Source organism: Pygocentrus nattereri, chromosome 6 (assembly GCF_015220715.1).
Source record: "Pygocentrus nattereri isolate fPygNat1 chromosome 6, fPygNat1.pri, whole genome shotgun sequence".
In the NCBI taxonomy this organism is placed as follows: Eukaryota; Metazoa; Chordata; class Actinopteri; order Characiformes; family Serrasalmidae; genus Pygocentrus; species Pygocentrus nattereri.
The window spans coordinates 39,493,367-39,515,643 of NC_051216.1; the positions used below are offsets into that span (position 1 = coordinate 39,493,367).

Here is a 22,277-nt window from a genome sequence, read left to right on the forward strand (position 1 = left end):
TACGTTTACCAGAGACATCCCACCCCTGGTCAAACACTTTTGTTGATTTTCTAAGTGTAAAAAAAGTTACACATCCTCTACAGAGAACACACTTTTACTGCACATTTACTGTTTATTTAACCACCAAAAATACACGCAACATGGGGACAGCAAATAAATAGAAATAGTGCATTTAAATGCAGAAAATTGCCATATTTAAGACTGTTCTCTGTAGAAAATGTGATATTTGCACTGTTTGAACTTTAAAACTTTTACTTACCACTGTCAACAGTGACACAAGGGTATGAAGTGAAATGTTTGCTAACAACAGAATTAACTTAGCAGACATGTCTTAGTTTTCATCCATCATTAGTTTTAGGTAAAATGAATGTTGTTGTTGTTTGAAGAAAGAAAGAATCAATGTCAGAATTATTATGCTTATTAATATGTAAAGGCTGGACAAAAAAAAAAAAAAAAATTGAGAGTCCACAAGCAGATGTTTGTGTTTTTTTCCCCCAATTTAGATGTATTCAATTCCAATCATTAGTTAGGACTCCCGCAATCACACCATACCACCAGCGCTGGGGGCCAAAGGCCAGTACAGGCTTCTTCTAAGACCTGTGAAGCACCTCTGCATCTTTTCAAACTGCTGCTCATTCAACTTCATTGGACAGCTGAACGCACTCGGAGGAAAGCGCCAACCGCCAGATGTGTTAACTCAGCTAACAGACACCTAGGATTACGCTAGGTGATGGGGAGAAACGGGAACCATCCTACCCACCCAAAGAGTGAGGCCAATTGTGCTCTCTTGGACTCCCAGCCATGGATGGCTATAGCATCACTGGGGATCAAACTCGCTCTCTCCTTATTTTAGTTCCAGCACAGTTGAGCCACTCGGGAGCCCATAAGCAGATGTTCTTTTAACACCCCCCAAAACACACACACACACACACACACACAAACCTTTGGTTCAGTTCTTTTATACCATGTTAAACCATTTAGGTTGGTTTCCCAGATCCACCATCCACATTGCATCTAGTGTACATATGGAGTCTATATCTGTGAATATCATAATGCAGCACAGAGCATAAGGAAAATGTCATACTGCAGGTATTAATTAATGACACAGATGAACTCTGTTCACCACTGAGATCTGTTTGAGATAAACCGTACTGAGACAGCGAGAGACACCTCCCTAAACTTGAATTAGCTCCTGTAGAAAAAGTGCTTGAAGCTGGGTGAAAGCGCCTGCAGGTTCGGCTGCCCGTTCTGCTGAATTTGCTCACTGAATGACTCGTCCATCAAATTCAAGAAAAAAATTGTCAGAATTTAAAAAGCCTAATCAGTCATATCTCTGTCCCTCAGTGCATGGCTATTAAAAAAGAGCTCGACGCATGAAAGCCAAGCTTAAAAAAACTCTAATCTCGAGCAAAGAGAGACCCTGTGCAGACGCTGACTTGCTACTTTGATTGAGGAGTGTGATGGCTCGCTCGGCAGCGTCATTCTCTTCCCTTTGCTAACCGCGGACTGGCTGTCAGAGCTGGGATTTTCTTAGGTCTCGCTGGAAAAAAGCCCCTTTGTTAATACTCCTCTTTAAAGTAGAACGACTTAGAGAAAAATGAATTACGTTAGCCTAATAGAAACCACTTTCTTAGCAGAAAAATTTTGTCAACAATGAAATGTCTGACGGTCTCAATGGGTGGTTCGTGACACGAGGATTTTGTGCACTCCGTGCGTTTCCAGCTCACGTCTCTGGCAAGAAATTCATTTCACACCAAGTCTGGAGGTTTTCAGTCCATGGACAATATACAGTGCTATGCAAAAGTCAGCCTTCATTTATTCCTCTTCCAGTTGAAAAGGTCATTAAAGTTCAGGAGATATTTCTGGGGAAATTATATATAAGAGAAAGTCAAAAATAAAATCTGCTAAGAAAAAAAATAATTTTTAAGAAATTATTAAAAGCTACAGAGAAAATAGGAGGCTGAACAACCACCTTGAAGACCTGGTAGACACCAAAACTGTCCCCATCAGATAAACAGCACTTAAAGCTTTCATCTTTGAGAGAGAGGAGAAAATCGAGCTACTTCAGATCTGAAAACATCCACAGCCATTTCTGTCCATCCTTCCACTGTGAAAAGACGACTCAGCACTATAGGTCTGAGAGGATACAAGGAAAAAAGGAAACGGACACATCAACTAAAAAGCTGCTGGTGTTCTCAGAACAACGGGCTGACCACCCCAGAGTCCAGACCTCAACGTCACTGAATGTGTTTGAGGTTACTTAAGGATATGCTAAACCAACTTCTAAGACTGAGCTTTGGAGGTGTGGCTGCAGATTTTTTTGAGAAACCGAAACTGAGTCTCCTCAAAAGGATGGAAGCTGTAATAAAGGTGGAGAGTGAACAGTAAATACTGAAAAGAATATTATATTTAGCTGTTGAGGCTTCTGTGTAATTTTCTGTTAAATATATTTTGTTTTCTGACACTGAAACACAAATAACAGTTTTTTAATGGTCATTTTTACTGAAAATTAAAATAAATAAAGAGTCGTCTGTGACTTTTGCTCAGTACTAAATTATAAAGTGCTTTTTTTCACTGTGTCACTTTGCAGAAAGCTGTCAGCAATTTGCATTGTATCTCTCTTTTGCTTAACACATTGGCCACCTCTAGGCCAAGTCTTAATTAGATGCAGATTACCTGTCATTCACCACTGTTTTTTTTTCTTTGTTGAGTTTTCTGCAGTTTTTCTACAGAAACATCTATGAACTCAGTTCAGCAGGTGTGTTTTAAGCTGTGCAATAAAAACAGTAATAGAATGCTTCACACACTTCCATTCCAGCACCCACGCAAACCTGGCTAATGGACCTTAACAATGTTGACTTTAAGCGAATCTAAACTCTTCATGTGCAGATGGAAAGTTTTATAACACACACAACGAAGTGACAAAAATGAACTAATTAACTATATATATAAACTTCAAGCAATATTTCACCTGGTTTATGGATAAATGGTCTCTTATTTGACTGTAATATCTTTCTGCCATTAGGTAAGCTTCTAAATGTCATTACACCTTTTATATAACAGAGGCGTCACAGTTTGAATGTAATTGCCTAGCAGCAATATGAGACGATGAATCTCTTGGTAGACACTCTCCTCAATCATAATAACCTACATTATAAGCATGAAGGCTTAGCCTCAAGGATGAAACCTTCATAGTCCATCACAAAATTCCACACGAAGGCCTAAGGTTCCTTAAAAGGGGTTCAAGTCAACAAAGTGATAGCTCTGCCAAAGGACTTTCCAATGTACCATCCACACCTGGCATTAAAGTGGGATTCTGCCAGGCTGCCTCATTATCAGGGTAGGTTAAGTTGCACTATGATTGGATCTTGTAGTTGTGTGAACACAATACATGCATTCAATGGGTATGTTATTCCAGTGGGAACAGTAAATGTTTTGCAAAAGGCTGCTACGAAAGATTAGGGTATGTGTGGGAGGAGCTATTAGCATTCCAGACACTTTTTGCATCATTAAAACAGAGGAAACCTACACCAGCAGGATCTCATGAATCAATGTGTGTTTGTATTTACAAAGTGTATATACATTAAGTAAAACTTTATAAAATAAAAGGTGAAATAAAGATCCAGGATCAGCTCAACAGATAGCTAACAGGCTAACAGACCTCTCCAATAATATTCAGTTGGACTTTAAGTTGAAATATTCACTGAAGGATTCACTGAACAATGGCAACATACAAAGTAACGAATATATTACTTGAGTGTCTGTTAAAAGCCTAACACTTATATTTTTAAGAATGACTGTCATAAGAAGTTTTAAACCCAGTACAGGAATGAATGTACACCACTATAACATAATTTTGGGAGCCTCATAGAGGAGCTAGAAAATATATCATAATCTTAGCGGAAATTCAGAAATGTGACCTTTATTTGAGCATTTGTAAAACTCATTGGGAATGGGATCAAACAAAAATATTTTAACTGAAGCTAAAATAAAAGCCTCAAAAAAGATTTATTCTTGGTAGAGTTAAAACAGTTATTCGACAGTAGCAATAATTTTGACAATTAAAAATAATCCACAGACACAATCTGATCATTCTGATTATTTTTTGTCCATGTCCAACTTAGAGTGAGTTAATGACAACATAAAGAGAGCAGCATTTCACTTATAGTCTTATACCTCTGTGAGCAGATAGCGAAAGAAAAAGGACAATTATGGCTGAAAGTTAAAAAAGAAGTAGAGTCTGGAAGCATTTTCTTGAAGTAAAGGAAAAGTCGTGACATACAACAGCAGCTTTTTTTTCACTGAGCTTTCTAAACAAGCACAATATTAAAGCAGCAGAACAGTCAGTAAACATTAGCTTTCCCTCCACACTGATGTTCTGACTACTGATTTATTAGAAAAAAGCGTATCAAAAGCTCATCTTGTAACATTACAAATGTTAGTCACTGGAATATTAATCAGTTTCTTTTCATTAGACATGTTTTACAGCTACTTCAAAAAAAATTGGCAGCTTGTCTCATGTCAGTGTTACATAGATTAACTTACTATGAACTGCTTAGTTAGCTTAAAATACAACTCTTGTAAACTGTCCTGTCCATACAGAGCTCATCTAGTGAACTAACACATTAGGATGTTACATCAGTTAAATGATGCTGAACCTTGATCTACACGTGTATTATTATATCTTTTAGCTATTGCTTATTATGTACAGTAGCTCAAAATTATGTTTAGGCTTAAACAAGATGCCAAGTTTTTTTCCCTGGTGGTAATTTAGCTTGTGGTAAAGGGAATTTCAGTGTGTCAGAATATTGCCAACTTCACATTCACAGGGCAGGTTTAAACAGAATAATCAATTATCAGTTGCAAATTTACATAAACAAATGTCAAAACATTATAATTCTTCTCACATGTATTATGCAATTCAGATTTCACAGGCACCTAAATGTTCTTTTGCTACTTCATTTTCAACAATCTCACAGTTATATCAAGCTTTGTTACTTAATAATACTTGATTGCAGTTTCCACTCCAGCACAGGATATGTGCAATTGATTGGCTTAGCAATGCTAAACGCTAAAAGAGAATCTTAAGAGGATGTTGTCAGGAGGGCAATTACTGTTCTCTTGAGCAGGCTCCGAGGTTAATCACTATCAATATCGCAATCAAAAACCACCCATTCATGAAGCCCGTTGCACCACAAATTGCTGGTTGGAAATGTCAATAGGCGGGTAATAAAAGCCTTCGGACTCACCCCCACGCTATCCTCATGCCTGTACTGCTTCCAGACGCGTCCGGTGTCACTGTACAAGAGCATGTAAGCGCTAACCCAGTCATGGCTGCCATAGCGGCCCTGGGTGGCCACCGCCGTCACCTCCATCCGCACCCGGAGGTCCAGCTGAAACCAAGGGGACTTGTCTGTCAGCTGCGGGCTCCAGCCACCTCCTCCTGGAAAGGTCAGTTTCAGAGAAAAATATTAGAAGATGTCTATCAAACTGAGTAAATTTTTATCAGATCTTAAGCCAGACTCCTGAAGGAGAGTGACAGGCACTGTTAATTTGAGAGCAGCCTCCACAGTCCTTCCAATAAAAGGGACAAAGGCATCAAGAGGATGCTTGATAAAGGCATTTTAGTAGTTTACTCTTGATGAACACAGACAGATGGCTTAAAAGAACCCCTGTGGCCATCATCAACAGTTTAGTATGATTATTTTAACTGTTCCCTTTGATGGTCCTTTTCAAATCCAAACTCATAAGTTTTGGTCTAAATAAGATTATGTCAGGATTACTAGATTAAAATGAATTATCCAATTTAAAAAACGGTCAAATAACATTTTTAAAAAAGATTTAAATGATAACCAGTGTATCTGTGGGAGGAGCCATAAGCATAAAAGTCACTTTTTGTATAAGTGAAACAGAGGAAACCCACACCAGCAGGATCTCACAAATGCATATACAGTATCTCGCAAAACTGAGTACACCCCTCACATTTCTGCAAATATTTTATTATATCTTTTCATGGGACAACACTATAGAAATGAAACTTGGATATAACTTAAAGTAGTCAGTGTGCAGCTTGTATAGCAGTATAGATTTACTGTCCTCTTTACTGAAATGTGAGGGGTGCACTTACTTTTGTGAGATACTGTATGCTTGCAGGTGCAAACTGCATGTAAACGATGTTAAAGTGCATATGAAGTAGATTTTTGACTAACCAGATCTAAGCTGACCAAATTTTCTGTTTTAAATGATGTACTGATTCTTTGTAGAACTGCAAACCATAAGGTAAAAATGTTACATGCATGCATGTTCTTGTTATGCAGAGCTACAATGATGTAGTAAAATCACTGTTGGAAGAGAATGCACACCACTATTATTGAGCTGCTAACATAAAATTGGGTGTCCCAATGATGTGCAGAAATGAAAAAAAATCATATCTGTGTTATTCCCATATATAGAAGCCAGTTCCTGCTTTGAACATTATTATTTAATAAGAATACAGGGCAAAACTACTCCAGCACTCCTTCTGTAATACTTCAAGCTGTAGTGACGTCAGTACGCTGTGCAAGAAGATGCTTATATTCATAATTATTTTTTTTTTCATTAAATTTTGAAATATCTTAAAAAGCGTACAATAGAATTTTCTAATATTTCTATCTCATCCACTTGAGTTTGTAGTCAAAAGGCTATGCACTGTTTGGTTAAGTTCACTTTTATTGCTTGACCTTTTCTTGAAAACTGTTAAACTGTAAACTATCATAAATATCAATGAATAATTAAATGCACACAAAACAGCTTCTCAGTCCTCAGAACTCACAGTCACTTGCTCTTTGACAAATCCTGTAGAGTTTCAAAATTTTCAGCAATAGTTCATTTTGATTTAAACTTCATGAAGTTATTGTTGTGCACACAGTCTTGTTTTGTGGGATGACCAAATATCTTTTATATTTTTGTTATGTTTTGACATTCTCCAACTTTACATACAGAATTTAAGCTGAATGCAAATGTAATTCATTATGTAACTATGGAAACTATGTAATTACATACAGATAATGAAAACAATGTCTGACAGCAGCAACTGTTTGGTTCTACAAGTGAAAAAAGATTTCAAGTTGGTGTTTAAACCAGACGACTCCACACATCGCTGCATGTGTGAAGAACCCAGACACCGTGACCTTAGTTAACATGCACAGTGCTCCACCTCGAGTTAGCCTGAAGGTGGGAGAAAATTCTCCAAGTGCACATTTTCCATAAAGATGCGCTTTGAGTCCCCACACTCTTCCACAGGCATAGGGAGGAACATGCCTAGTTCGGATGGAAAGGTTCATTACTCAAGCGCTGCTGGCTGGGAGTCGACACCATGGTAGGAGATGAGAGCTGAATATCAAGCTGGTGATCTCCGGCTCGCAGGAAGCAGCATTTACACACCCCCCCACCCCCACCCCAGGGGAGGGAAACTGTTCTGTTTGCTACACACTCACAACACAGTTGGTCATGGACGAAAATAACTTGTAGACTACAGCTTGAATAAGTGCTGGGTTGAGGACCAGCAGGGGGGAGAAAGATGTCCTTTTCAGATTTTATAAATGTGGATTTTTTATTTTTTCAAATGCTTAAAGGTAGAAAGGAGGCAATTTTGAGTGTAGCCTGTTAGATCTAGAGAGGAGCTGTCAAGGCCTTCAGAAACGTCACTATGAAAAGTTGTGAAGATTTAAGAGGTTTGCAAGTGACACACATTTGAGCCAGGGGACTCAAACTACCATCCAGCAAGCCACATCCAACTAAATATTTACATCTGATGGGTAGATTTGTTTCACCCACCAGGCACTGTGGCTGGATACTCAACATAAACACCTATAAAATCAGCCTAGACTGATGCTTACATTATTAACAGAGCTCTGCATGCAAGAGGAACCATTCAAAGAAAAACCTGACACAGCAGGACTGCAATTTAGCTGTAACTAATGTTTGTATTATTCTAATTTAGACTGATTGTTAGTTAAAGCCTTTATGGTTTCATTCATGACACAGTTGTAGATAGAGTGTGTAATAATTAAGAAACAAATCCGATGAGATTACAGAACCTCTGGTTTTACCAGAGCTTTACTTTAACTAACTTCACAAGCTGATAGAATTGACAGTTAGTGTTCTCCTCCAAGCGTGTTGAGCTGTCCAGTGATGTTATATTAGCTGCAGTTTCAAAAGATTGGTAGCATCATGTGATTGATTATATATATATATATATATATATATATATATATATATATATATATATATATATATATATGTGTGTGTGTGTGTGTGTGTGTGTGTGTGTGTGTGTGTGTGTGTATACATTACACCAATTTTTGGGGAATAAACCCACACATTTTCTGGCTTAAGACACTTTCAACACAACCCATTGTGGTTGTCAAATATACAGCACAAAGATGTTTGCTTACTTCTGATTGTTCCAACTCATCTGCATGCAGGCCACAAAGTCTGCTATTAGGTTAAATTTCACTTAAAACCTAAAAGAAAGTGTCAACAATTTTTCAGATTTTCTTTAAAATTAATTCATTGAGACAGAGCCATTCAGAGTGGTTTGGTGTGAAATGATTAATTGTACAGACTCACCATCACAGTGGTGGTGATAAGAATCAAGGGTGTAGTGAACCTACATGTGTTTTCTGACTCCTACACAAATGATGGTAAAATAGTGGAAAGTAATGAAACTTGAAAAACTAGTTTTCTTGCATGTACCACTCTTACATATTTTAAGCTAAAATCTTATGTGAAACATACCATAAAACAATGTCTCAGGCATCAGGCTGCAAACCCATAATCATTTTGTGCAATAACTTTCTATGAGATGATTTTAAGAGGCATTGAAACTCTTCAGATATCTGGTTCCTATCACCACCACTACGAACAATTCTGGCTCTGCTAATTTGCAAAGCACACAGCACTTCACATAAATCTACTTTGTTTACATCTCAACTGTTTAATTCTGCAGCAATAATTATGCAGGAAATTCTCTTTAAGACAACATTGTTGATAATGCAAGCTATAACTAAAACTGCAGCTCTTCAGTTTGAAAATCCATCAAATTGTGATTTCAATACAAAAACCTTTAACACATTCTATAACCTTTTTTTTCTCAGTTTATGACGGTTTGAGGTGTCAAAACACTTCATGTTAAAGTACAAAAGCATTGTCAACAGATCACCAGGTAGAAGCTCTTTTTATCTACAAAAGTTCGTTTTTTTCTATTTATTTAGTGTTTTTCTTTTGCACAGTATGTTTAATAACTGCCATAACAAAGACTGCACAATGTATCACAGCTACAGAGGAAAATATAAAGGTACCTCATACAGCTTTCACAGATAATCAGCAGAGTGTTAGCACCCTCACATGTCTAACTAATGAAGAGAAGAAAGGCTTTCCGTAACCTAATTAGACTTTTCTTCCACCTCCCTATGTACCCACATCATTCCATTGCAACTACTGTAGGATTTTTCTTTTTCATGGAAAGCCTGTAATGCTTTTATGAAACATGAAACTTTTACGGGAACTGTACAGTTAATCAACACCTATTGAAAGCTATGTTTAGCCTCATTCATGTATCACATTCGATATCTTCAGCACTTGCAATAATTTGCACTTTTGCTATTTGCTAGACTTGGTAGATGAGCCATGTAAGATGAGCCAATGTACATAAACACAAGAATGCAATGATTTGCAAATCTCATAGACAAATATTTTATTCACAACAGAACATAGAACATATCATATCATCGTATCAGATGTTAAAAGTGAGGCATTTTATTATTTCACAAAAAACACTAACCTATTTAGAACTTGATGGCAGCAATGCATCTCAAAAAAGTTGGGACAGGACAATGTGTAGCACCCCCTCTTCTTTTACCACTGTCTGTATACGTCTGGGAAGTGAGGAGACCAATTGCTAGAGTTTTGGAGAGGAATATTGTCCCATTCTTGTCTGATGTAGGATTCTAGCTGCTTGTCAGTCCTGGGTCTTCTTTGTTGAATTTTTCATTTCATGATGCACCAAATCTTTTCCATTTGTGAAAGGTCTGGACTGAAGGTCCGTGATTTCCTAAAAGCATTTCAAATTTTAATTCAACAGAACACTAGCCACATTTACATGCAGCCTAATAATCCGTTATTCCGTTAATAATCCAACTAATAGCTTAATCGGAATAGAATACATACATGTAAACACCATCGGAATAGTCTAGTCTGATTGAGGCCATTTGGAATACAATTTGTGTCTGATTGAACGAGGTAGGTAATCCTGTAAATAATCTGTTAAATAGAAGAATAATTGCCATGTAAACGCCTGAATCCGATTACAGGTAAGTCCATTCTGTGCATGCGCGTCGCGTCATAGCGAAAGGTTTATAACGTTCAACAGGGCAGCTTGTGTGACAGAACACGTCTTCCTTTTGCCACTTCCTTAATAAGAAAACGTGAAGGGCGTTTTTCTGAGTCTGACATCAGTTTAAAGCAATTAAAAACTCAATTGCGCCAACTGGAAACTCATCTCTGACTGGACCTCACGTGATGTTCGCTGTCATGGTAATGCTTACTCTAAAGTGCTACTCCACACATGCGCATCATTTTGCATCGGATTACTTGTAGTAAGCATGTAAACGAAGATTTTCCATCAGACAGTTGAATAGAATGAGCATATAAACACTTCAGTCTGAATCTGTAATCCGATTGTATTCAATCGGATTGGCAAAAATCTTTGCATGTAAACACAGCCACTGCTGCATTTTGCCTCAGTCCATTTTAAATGAGCTTTGGCCCAGAGAAGACGGCAGTGTTTCTGGATCGCTTTGACTTGTGGCTTCTTCTTTGCATGATACAGCTTTAACTTACATTTGTGGATTGCACAGTAAGGTGTGTTCACAGACAATGATTTCACGATCCCCTGCAGTGATTTCCCGTACAGAATCATGCCTTTTTTCAAAGCAGTGTCATCTGAGGGCCCGAAGATCACAAGCATCTAATATTTGCCATCTGCCTTGTTCTTTGCGTATAGGGATTTCTCCAGACACTCTGAATCTTTTGATGATATTATGTACTCTAGATAGGGGGATGTCAAAAGTGTTCGCAATTTTACGTTGAGGAACATTTTTCTGAAATTCTTCCACTATTTTTAGGTACAGTTATTCAAAGATTGGTGAACCTCTGCCCATTTTTGCTTCTGAGAGTCTCTCTAAAATTCTCTTTTTATACCCAGTCATGTGAGGTAGTTGCAGTTAGTTGCTGTTTTATTAGTACCACATACTTTCCCAGCCTTTTGTTGCCCCTCTCTCAACGTTTTTGAGCTGTGTCGCTGCCATCAAGCCCTAAAGGAGTTAAAGGTTTTCATGAAGTGGTAAATATTTCACTTTCAACATCTGATATGTGTTCTATGTTGGAATTGGGGTTGAAAATCAATTTTATTTAAAGGCCAAAGTGCACTATATATTTCATTGGAAGTCATTACGTTGTGCCTGTCACTTTCAGACATTGCAAAAGGTCTCTTCAAACATCAGCACTATGTCCCCTGCTCTACCTACAGAAACATCAGGTGCTAAAGGTTGAGGGTTTGTTGATGATGGCAGCTCTGACAGTAAGTGCTGTACCTACAAGCCAAGCATCTTGTCGCTAATTTATCAGTGTCACCTTTTTACAGGGCTTGCATTTAAACGTGGAAACTCTGCAACAGGAGACGAACACTACTGTGCCACTTGCGGCCTAGGAAGGGATTCTAAAGTTTAAAGTTTGAAATTATTTACACCGGGGGGGTTGGGTGGGGGGGGCTGGGGGGCTAGTATCATGATATTTATCATTACCATGATAAATTATTCTGCACTAGGTTAAAATGGACTTTTCTGAGCATAACATGGATGCTGTCAGTAGTTCAAGAACATTGACCAACTGCATGCTTCATTCATTCATCTTTAATTGAGGCTCATGGATTAAAAAAAGGGATCATTTTGGTACTTTTCAGAGTTTTAAATGTACATAAACTCAATTTGACTTGTGCCGAAAGCTCATGAAAAAGCTTTTCTTCACACTTGAATGATTTGTCACCATTTTTCTTTGTTTACTTGCTGTGTTTTGTTCTTTCGCGCTCTGTTTTCATTGGCTGTTGCAGGAATACATTCAGATTGATTCATTGACCAGTTTACACTACTAGATTAAGCTCAGAGACAGGTCGAAAAAAATCAAGCATGTTTAATATATTTCAACTGGTCCGTAAATCAATTGAGAGGCCAAAAATCTGAGTCTGTGCCCCTCACACACTATTCACTTCTCTCTCTCCAACTGTCGACTGAGACTGAGAATTGGAGCTAAAAGAATTGGAAGGCTTCTGCCTTCTTTATATATTCAACATGATTAATGCAGTTTGCAGAGCCAAACAGCTGCTTTAGTCATTTTCCGTGGTGGATGAAGTACACAAACCATGTACTTGAGTTAAAGTAGAGACACCCAAGGTAAAATATTACTCCAGTAAAAGTAGAAGTTCCTCCCTTTAGACCTCCACTTGAGTAAAGTACTAAGTACATTTGAAGGCAAATAGAAAGTAAAAGTACTAAAAGATTAATTATGGCTCTAATGTCCTAATACCATTTTTGTAACAAGACTGGCTTCATGAACTCATTTTAGGTGAAAATCCTCCAGTGTCTCTCTTGGTAAACCAGTCTTTTAATAGAATGTCATTAATTAGTGACGCTGACGTCTATTAAAATGATCATAAGCACAAAACACTGAAGGCAAACGGTTTCCATCAGGGAGAACAGAGTGGCTCAGAAATAACTTTCTGCAGACAAGCAAAGTTTCAGTTTAAGTTTAAGAAAAACTTCTTTAAACTCAGGATCACAAATGAGTTTACTATACTGATCTGTATGTCTCGGTTCATAAACACAAACTAGCCAAAGCTAATTTACTGTAAAATGAAATGGTGTTTGTATAAATTCAGAAAAAAAACGCATCAGTCACGACTGCATACGTGGACATATTTCTATATTGTGGTCAATTTACACAAAGTTAGGTTAGTTCATCAATTATGTTGAATAGACTCTCCCAAAATGCTGCTGCACTGACGTTGAACCGTGTGCTGCACTGGGTCGGTATGACCAACAGGTCAAAACAGGCTCAAGAAAACATGCGCGCTGTGCCCTGATTGATGTTCTTGCTTCGCACTTCTTTCGTTTTGACATGTTACATTTTTATACACACATAAACCAAAAGGAGCGACAGATTTCTCAAAATGTAGCGGAGGAAAAAGTACGATATTTTACTTTGAAATGTAGTGGAATGAAAGTAAAAAGTCGGCCAAAATGGAAAAACTTCAGTAAAGTACACATACACAAAAAGCACAGTAGCAAATTATATCTACTTCGTTACTGTCCACCACTGGCAATTTATTGAGACATCATGAGACTTACGACAACAAACAAAGGTCTAACTTGGTTCTCTAGCATGTTTAGCACTGAGTAATCTTTGTTGATTTGTTAGTTATGTAGCTAATTCTAACATAGTAGCATGTATGGTGGTAGAATACATTAATTAATTTATTCATTCATTCATTCATTCAAACCCCTTTTCCTTCTAGGTTGAGGGAGTCCCAGGGCAGGTGCATTCCGTTATGATGCTTCTACTTTGTCACATCATAGGTTTTAATTTCTATCTTATAGAAATCTGTAAGAAATCTAGAAATGTTCTGATTCCAGCACGATTAAAAGAGCTGTAGATGAATCCATGATGACTGAGAAAGCTGTACAACACTGAAAAAGAAACTATACTGGAATTACCTTGAAAGCCATTAATACTCTCAAAAACTGTGTTTAAAAAGTGGTGATCAAATGTCGAAGCAAATAATGTATCAAGGAATTACTGTAAAAGAATTTTACAGAATATTATCATCTAATGACTTCCCAAAAACCTGAAACATTGAATAAAACAACATTCTGGTGTGTAGCTTATGGTATTTCAGTCTAGACAGAGTTATTAATACAAAAAAAAAAGTTTTCCAATAGTAACGCATGTCATTGACTGTAAGGGTGTTTAGCCTTATTGGTGCAATAGATATAAATCATGGTATACATAAAAATGACAACAATTAACAGCAACAGTAATAACATTAATAATTATTAGCATTATTGGTAACACTTTATTTGGAATGGTCCTCTGTAGATGATTAATAAACTCAGATCACCATCACATCAACAGCATATCGGCGAGTAGCAGTAGTTCTATTGATACATACTTACATTAAGTATAGTTAATATTGTTAATAGGTATTGGTTATATGTTAATTCCTTTACCCAAAACATAATTCTAACCCTGGCCCTAATCCTAACCCTAATCCTGGCCCTTATTTTAAACTTAACCTTAACCTCAACCCAAAACCTAACCCTAACCCTGGCCCTAATTCTAAACCTAACCTTAACCTCAACACATAACCTAACTCTAATCCTGGCCGTAATCCTAACCCTATGTTTTGACATGTTACTGAGAGTATGTTGAATATTTGTTTCATCTGAAAGGACCACTCTAATCTATTAATCAAATGTATTTATTTCTAATAATAATAATACCACTACTAATAATAATAATAATAATTCTTCTTATTATTATTATTACCTGTAGTAGTAGTAGTAGTAGTAGTAGTAATATAAAATGATAAAAGTAATATGAATAAAATTAGCCTACAGCTAATTACACCATCTGTAGCTTTAAAACATGATGTAGTAATACTGCTGACTGACCGAGGCCCAATCCCATGTCTCCCCTTGCCCCACTTAGCCCTTAGGCCTCTGTTTTGCACGCTCATGTCTAGGGTAAGGGTTTCCCATTTTTTATTGAGGTAGACGGGTAGGGTGAAGTGTTAGGGCTACATGGCCCTCCAAACGGAGGTTTTTTCAGAGTCACACTCTACGATGACCACTGTATTATCTTAGTTTAATATCATTTCAATGTATTATTGGTTGTTTTCTTCATAACAAGCACAAAAAAATCACTAATAGTATGCAAATCTCGGTAGCTAGCTAGTTAAATGTTCCGTTTCCGTTAAATAGTCCAGCAGTATTGGTGCCTGAAAAGGTGGAACGGGAAAATTCAAACATGAAGCTGGCGAATAGCTGACTTCAGCTTCTTATCACCACTGAATTAGTGGTGGGCGATAATAAATGTCTTAAAATCCCTCTTTGAAATCTGATGTTACCCTAAATGTAACTAAAGCCCAGCAGTGAGGAGCTGAACTTTTCCCTTCTCACTGAAGTCGGGCAGGGCCGCCTACAGAGCACCGCTAGAAGCCTGTTAATAAAGCAATGCTTTCATCCATTTCAACCACTACTCTTTAGTCTAAAATATAGGCTACTTTTCAAGTGAGAAGCAATTAGAAAGCTAACAAAACTCAGCTTGCTAGCCAGAGAGCTAGCTTCTTGGCCCAAACAGCTGTTAGTTTACTCCCTTCTAAACTTTTTCAGCATTTCATGCTTTATGCTTTTATGATCTTTTAAAGAAAGCGCATAGATAATCAACACCTAATGCTTGCTTGTTTGCTTTTCTTCTCTGTACTGCATTACATTTATATCTTTAGCACTTATAATGATTCACACTTTGGTTGTTTGCAAGTCTTGCTAGACATGAAGTCATGCAGTCGTTCTCCAGTTGTTTACTAAAGCAATGTACTGGTGAAAGTTCCATGAATGCTCCTGTTGTTAAGGCAAATAGATCTGTCAAATCAAAGTCTATTTTCAACAGTGAACTAGGCTTTCACCTGCAGCATTCATATCAGCAATCACACGCCTCCTGATGATAACGTAACATGAACTGAAACAGTAAATCCAGCATACTAACCATCTCTTCTGTTGAGCTTGGCAAAGTATGCAGCCCGGCTCTCTGAGAAGTGCGAAGAGCTCTGGAAGGAGGCTGCAGGCAGTCCAGACGTTAGCGATCCATCGCAGCTATCTGCATGCGAGAAGGAATGAATGTTAGACAAAGTGCACAGTAGTTCATTACCAAGCAAACACGAGAAGCCCTTCAGGGCATGGCAAGTCCACTGTCTCAATCACACCATACATTCTGTTTGATCTCCCAACATCTCAGCATCAACACATGGCCATATGTCCAGTTTAGGATTTCTGAAAGTGCTCCAAAGAACAGGTTGTCAGCAGTGGCATGTGAAGAGGGAGCAAACACTTGTAAATGCCTCCACTTCAGAATGATATATTGGCTCGTAGTCGAATGCTTTTGTTTTCAAAGCGGGCTCCAATTCATCTCAATGAACTACATTGTACAACTGCCGTCTCAGGAGGAGGCGCGGGGCTTTGAGGACTGATGAAACAACACGAGAACCCTCCAGATGACCGACAACAAACTCCCCGCAAACTGTTTGAAGTCATCCGTTCTGGTCCGGAGGGAGAGGAGCTCTTCTTTCATCTCTCTCATTGTTAAGGACAAAGTTATTTGGAGTTCAAACAAAGGAGCACTGCCGGCATCTTGTGTGGACCAAAGACAGCTTCGATCCTCACTCGCTCGTCACCTCTCGTTAACGTGAAGGCCTTTTGGTCTGATCGACAGAACGGCAATCTGATAGCAGGTTTTTAGAGAGAAAAGCAGAGAGAGGTTTGGAATGCAGAGCAAGATCAGACAGGGAGAGCTGATTGTGCCTGGATTCCAGAGTGAGTATACCAGGCCATGCCTGTTGAGCTGGCAAGGCCAGGCTGTCTTGTCAGTTATCTTGTCAGACTCTCACAGTTCACTCATCACTCCTTATTGTGGCTTTCTCTCACTCTCCCTCACTCTTCTCATTATCTCCTTCTCTACTCTGCTGCCTTTCTCCATTGGCCTCATTAGAGCATGTCTTTGCTCCCTACACTGATATTGAGGTCTCTGCTTCTCACCTGTGCAAGCAGTCAAGTCAACTTGTGGGGGGCTATTGGACATGGACATGCTTTTTGCCAAAACAGGTCTGTAACACCAACTCTACTGTTTAACACTTTGGCTTGTGTATTTTGTATAAAGAAACAAAACCTCAATTTTCATGAATTTTCGTGATGAATGGACCAAAAGAAATGGCCCAAAATGACTTGGAAAAAATTCTAGCTCCACTGACTTACATTAAAAGTAAAGCATGTTTTTGCCTCTCCTGTGAAGTTTTAATTTTGGATATACAAAGTTTCATTCTGACAACAGCAAAAAATTACACTGGCATTCCCAAAAAGTTTTGTTTTTGCAATTTCCACCACAGCGCTTGTTGAAAAGAAAGTCATTTTCTGAGAACAAAAGTTCAAGATCTACGCAACATGTGATACACATGTGTTTGGAAACAAGCAAAAGAGCTTTACAAGTTCATTTACAATCCGATTTTGTGTTTCTTTATAAAATATGGTTCTGACCTTCTGGCTGAAATGAGTAAAACAGGGAATTTTCTAACATGGATCAATCACTCCCAGCAAACAGGATTCTAAAGCTCTTCAGACGGGATTAGTCGTCAGCAGGGAGGTGGGTTAATGCCAGGTTACCTCAGGACGTCTGTAACGTTTATGAGAAATTCACATGCGATAAGACTTCACAATCTAAAGGGGAGTGGCTACTTGATTTATACACTGACTTGACTCCAGAAAAGTGTAAAAAAATGTTAATTTAGCCATTATTTCATCTACCCTAACCATTTAGCTACCTTTCTGTCTTAAGTGAAAGCAGTGCATCATTAGTATCACTTTTAGTTTGGGAATTCACAGATAAGTCAACTCCACTGCTTAAAATCAAACATTGTACTGTATTTTTACATGTTCGGAGTTGTTATACACATATGAGAGGATAGTAACATTACATATTTGCTTGATTTCAGCCACATAGAGCAATGAGGTTGAAGTTGGCTTCATATTCGTCAGCTCCTTGTTTAAAATTTCCCATTCCGCTATAAGCGGTGCAGCTGTTACACTCTGGTGCCTCAGAAGTTAGAATAATAACTGGTAACACTTTATTTGGATGGTCCACATTAAATGCTTTGTAAATGCTCAGTATATATTTAAGTAACATTCAAATCAATATCTAGTTCATGCATCTGAACTTCAAGTTCGGTATGAAAGATTTTATTACACCTACCCCTAAACCTAACCTTAACCCTAATCTCAACACAAAACCTAAACCTACTCCTAGCCCTAACTCTAACCATAATGCTGTTGAAAATCAACTGAATATCACCAGAAAGTTTGTTAATGATTGGTGACTATCCAAATAAAGTGTGACCTAATAACTGTTACACCATTTAAGGTTGAACAGGAAAATTCGAACATGAAGCTGGTGAATAAGAATCTGACTTCACCTTCGTCTGGGAACACAAGTGCATCCCTACTTAAGAAACTCCATATCCATTTCCATAGGATATGATAGCATTTTTACCGACACCAAAATTCACGTGGGATTAAAGTAACCTGGGGTTATTTTTACAGCTTTTTTTACAAAAGGTAACAGGTGTCGGAATATTGACTGACACGGGAGCGCAAAGTCAGTACAATAACTGACGTGCATTCGGACAGACCTAACATCACTGAGAAACACTGGTAATAATTACATTACCACACTTCTTCATCTAAACCAGTCCCTTCTGAATAGAGCTTATGGCTCTCTACAACTGATTAGTGGTGCAAATCAGAAGCTATGAACATCCATTTCACTCGAGCTATTTGTTTCGCCCCTCCAGATTTGGCACTTAGCAGCTGTTTGAATCTGTTTGAAGTGGCTGCAGCTTATGTTCCCTCCACAAGCCTGGGGTTGGCTTCCTGTTCGCCTCTTGAATGTTCCGTTTCTTTGCTCATCATCATTGTACTTAACTGAGAAACCAGAGTGCATCTTGGAACAAGTTTGCTCTCTTTGCTTGCCATTTCAACCAGCTTTGAAAAGTAAGTTGATATGTTGATCAAAGTAAGCTGATTGTTCCTCTCTTACATATGAGGTCATCACTTTTAGGGATATCGCTGATGTTATCAGGCATTTTAGTGCACGAAATCTACCTATTGTCTTACAATCCCCTTATGGAAAACAATAAATATATACACATAATACGTGTACATTTCTAAATTCCCTAAAATGTCCAGGACCTGGCTTTGCTTTTATGTTGACATTGTAACCCTAAATGTAATATCACTGCCCTTTATGTGGTAGACTGGTAGACACCCTGGCAAGCACACCACACTAAACCAATAAGACGTCTGGGCAAGGCTCCTAACACTACATGTGCCTCCTTCTGTAACATGATTAAAATTGTAAGTTGCTCTGGGTAAGACCATCTGCCAAATGCATGAATGTAAATTACATAAGGAAAAAACACAGTTTAGTAACAAATTACATTTACATTCAATTTACAATCTGTATTAACAGGTGCAAGTCTTGTCTCATTTCCGTTTGCTTTGATGAAAAGCAGTTATAAAAATATGGCAAAACATAAAGGATGTTTTCGTTTTTTCTTTTCACACAGTCGAAGAATAAACATATTTTTTCTACTTACAAAGCCATTTAAAAGCGGGTTACAATCATCGATTTTATCATAGCATCATGCAACAAGCCAACGCTTGGCTTCATTCTGGTTGGTTGCTTCAAAATATATTAACTGCAACAAAAAATTAGTACTTTATTGCTACGTTCACACTACAAGCCTCATTGCTCAAATCCGATTTTTTTGCTACAATTTGTCCTCTCTGACATGATGGTTCACATTCGTTTAGGAAACTTATTCAAATCTTTCATGAATGTGAACGAACCAGTGTCCTGAAATGACCCACATGTGCATATCCTACTCAGTAGCATCCCGTGCTTTATCAGCAAACAAACCTCCGAGCAGAACTAGCCTTTGCTACGAAAATGATCAGCTTTCAGCTGCATTATTAGAGCAGGATGAAGGTGAAAAGGGTGAGATGTGCTGCTTTTCCACTGTTTACAGGCTGTTTAACGTCTGTTTGGAGCTGCTGCCATGGTAACGCTGAATGATGCCACACATGAAGTGGAAAGAAAAGCATGTGAATTCTGATCTGAGCGTCACATTAAGGTCCCATGGCCACAAATACGTGATACGTATCTGATCTAGAACCATATATGAAAGTGGCTCAGATTGGATTTGAAAATGTCTGATTTGAGTGTCCACACAGCCCTGAAACCTGAGTCACATTAGGCCAAAAAATCAGATTTTTGCCATTTCAAGCTGGTAATGTGAACATAGCCTATGATGTTATAGCGCAGACTTAACATGTTAACTCTGACAATCTAATGACTACAAGGGGGAATTACTGTTTATCACATCTAGGACTGGAGGAAACATTAGAAATCTCATAGTCAACCATATCTCCTCAACCATATCTTTCAACCGCCTGCAGTGTGGCAGCAGACTTCTCAATCGAGAATCATTGATATTCAGGCAGGACTGGCATCAAAGAGCATTCCTCAGCTTGTCCATACCACCTGTTCTGATATTCCCTGTCTGTTCACACCTGGTCCTCGGCATGTTTGCCAGCCTCTATATGTTTCTACCTATGGGCTCTTAAATATTTTATTTGTTTGTTTGTTTAATTTTTCTACTGACTTGAGGATGATAGCCTGACTTTGTGATGGCTCAATATCTATAGATAAGGCAGGTCAAGAATGTCGACAGCATAGCCTAAGATGCGTGCTACAGTCAGAGTAAGAGGTCATGTTCCAGCTTCTTTTCTGCTGCATAATTTCATCTACTGGTTACTTTACTTATTGATTTATTGACACAGGGAGCTGCCACACCAATTAACATTTAGCTAAAGGTCCAGGCAGCTGCTGGGATCTAAAGAGCCAATGTTTTAGAAAAAGCAGATGATACAATGGGCAGTGATGATAGATCTCTTAACAGTGGTGTGAAGAGATTGCTCTTAGTGCTACAACAAAGAAGTAGCCACACAGATACTAGTAGTAGCATTTAATAAGTACACTCTCAGAAAAAAAGGTACAAAACTGTTACTGGGCCAGTGCCCCTCTTATCACTGGGGTGGTACCATGAAGGGTACATCCCAGTACCTTTAGCCAGGGAACATAATCCACTACTATAATCCACTAAAAGTCAATTTTCTAAGATGTATTGATCCCACACACCCCGTCTCGACTCCAGGCTTTTTATTTTATTGCTGTGTGTTAAAACTTTAGGCTATGAAAAGGTAAAAATATGTACTTTTCACATGGAAAAAAATGATTTAAGGTTCACAATTGGACCTTAAAACCACCGTTTTACCTTTGAGGCAACATTTACATTGTTTGTACCTTAATGAATGAAAAATGTCCCTGCACTGCTCCTTTATTTCTATCAGTGTATAATATGATAAAAGGTCATAATAAACAATTTGAACATTGAATTTTGAACACTATCTAATTGTTTGTCAAAGACTGCTAACAATTATTTAACTGCTACATATGCATTACTATAAACCACTTATCTATATATGCTACATATCATCACTGTCCAAAGAAAAGCAAACATCTCCGTAATAGTGATTTTACAGGAGACGGCAAAAACATTACCTTTCAATGCAAGTCAATGCAAAGAGATTTAACTCTATGTGATTTTAGAGCATTTCTGTTTGTCTAATTCACATGAAATTTTGACCCAACACACAAAGGACAGCCGGTGTGATGAAATAATGTAGAAAAAAAAAAAAATCAACTGAAATGGAGATACATGTTTTGCTTTTGACAGCGACAATATGCATTCCTATTAACCACTTCTACATAATTAATTATCCTTTTAAATTACAGAATTAAATTACAATAATTTGTTAATAATCATTGTCGTTTTATTAGCTATGAACTCACGAAATATTAAGTAATTCCTAAATATTTTGCGTAACAAATTCATGTCATCATCATCATGAACAGCAATTGTCTGTGTTTTAAGCTATTTGGTAGTTTTTGTTGTATTGCTATTTCAAGCTATTTCAAGCAGAAACAACTATTAATGTTTTAAGATCATTATTAAGTAGGGAATATATACTTTTCAACATATTTATCAGCAGCTGAGCCTCTATTATATAGTTGCCGCTGAACTTTATAATGTATTTAGACATTATTATGAGTCATAACAATGTATGAGTCATTAACAAAATTTTTTAAATCCAATTAAATGTTTTATTGGTTTTCTAGATGAAAATTAGTTCACACATCCTATTTAGAGAATACTTAAATTCCACAGGCCAAAATAAAACAAACTAATGTACTTTATAAATAGCTTACAATGAAGAGGATTTCTTATCTTATTTACA

At 37.7% G+C, this 22,277-nt stretch overlaps 1 protein-coding gene across 3 annotated transcripts in view; it reads right to left on the minus strand.

Annotated features, from left to right (window-relative positions):
* cntnap5a (contactin associated protein family member 5a) overlaps positions 1–22,277 on the minus strand; it is a 164,934-nt gene that overhangs the window by 114,273 nt on the left and 28,384 nt on the right. For 2 of the 3 annotated variants that reach the window (XM_017695068.2, XM_017695066.2), the window contains exons 2-3: positions 15,859–15,969; positions 5,250–5,443 (exon numbers count right to left, since the gene is read on the minus strand). In XM_017695068.2, coding sequence (XP_017550557.1) covers positions 5,250–5,443; positions 15,859–15,969 — 305 coding nt within the window. Of the gene's footprint in view, positions 1–5,249; positions 5,444–15,858; positions 15,970–16,080; positions 16,208–22,277 lie in introns of those variants that run through there. The other variant, XM_037539132.1, reaches the window with a different exon arrangement.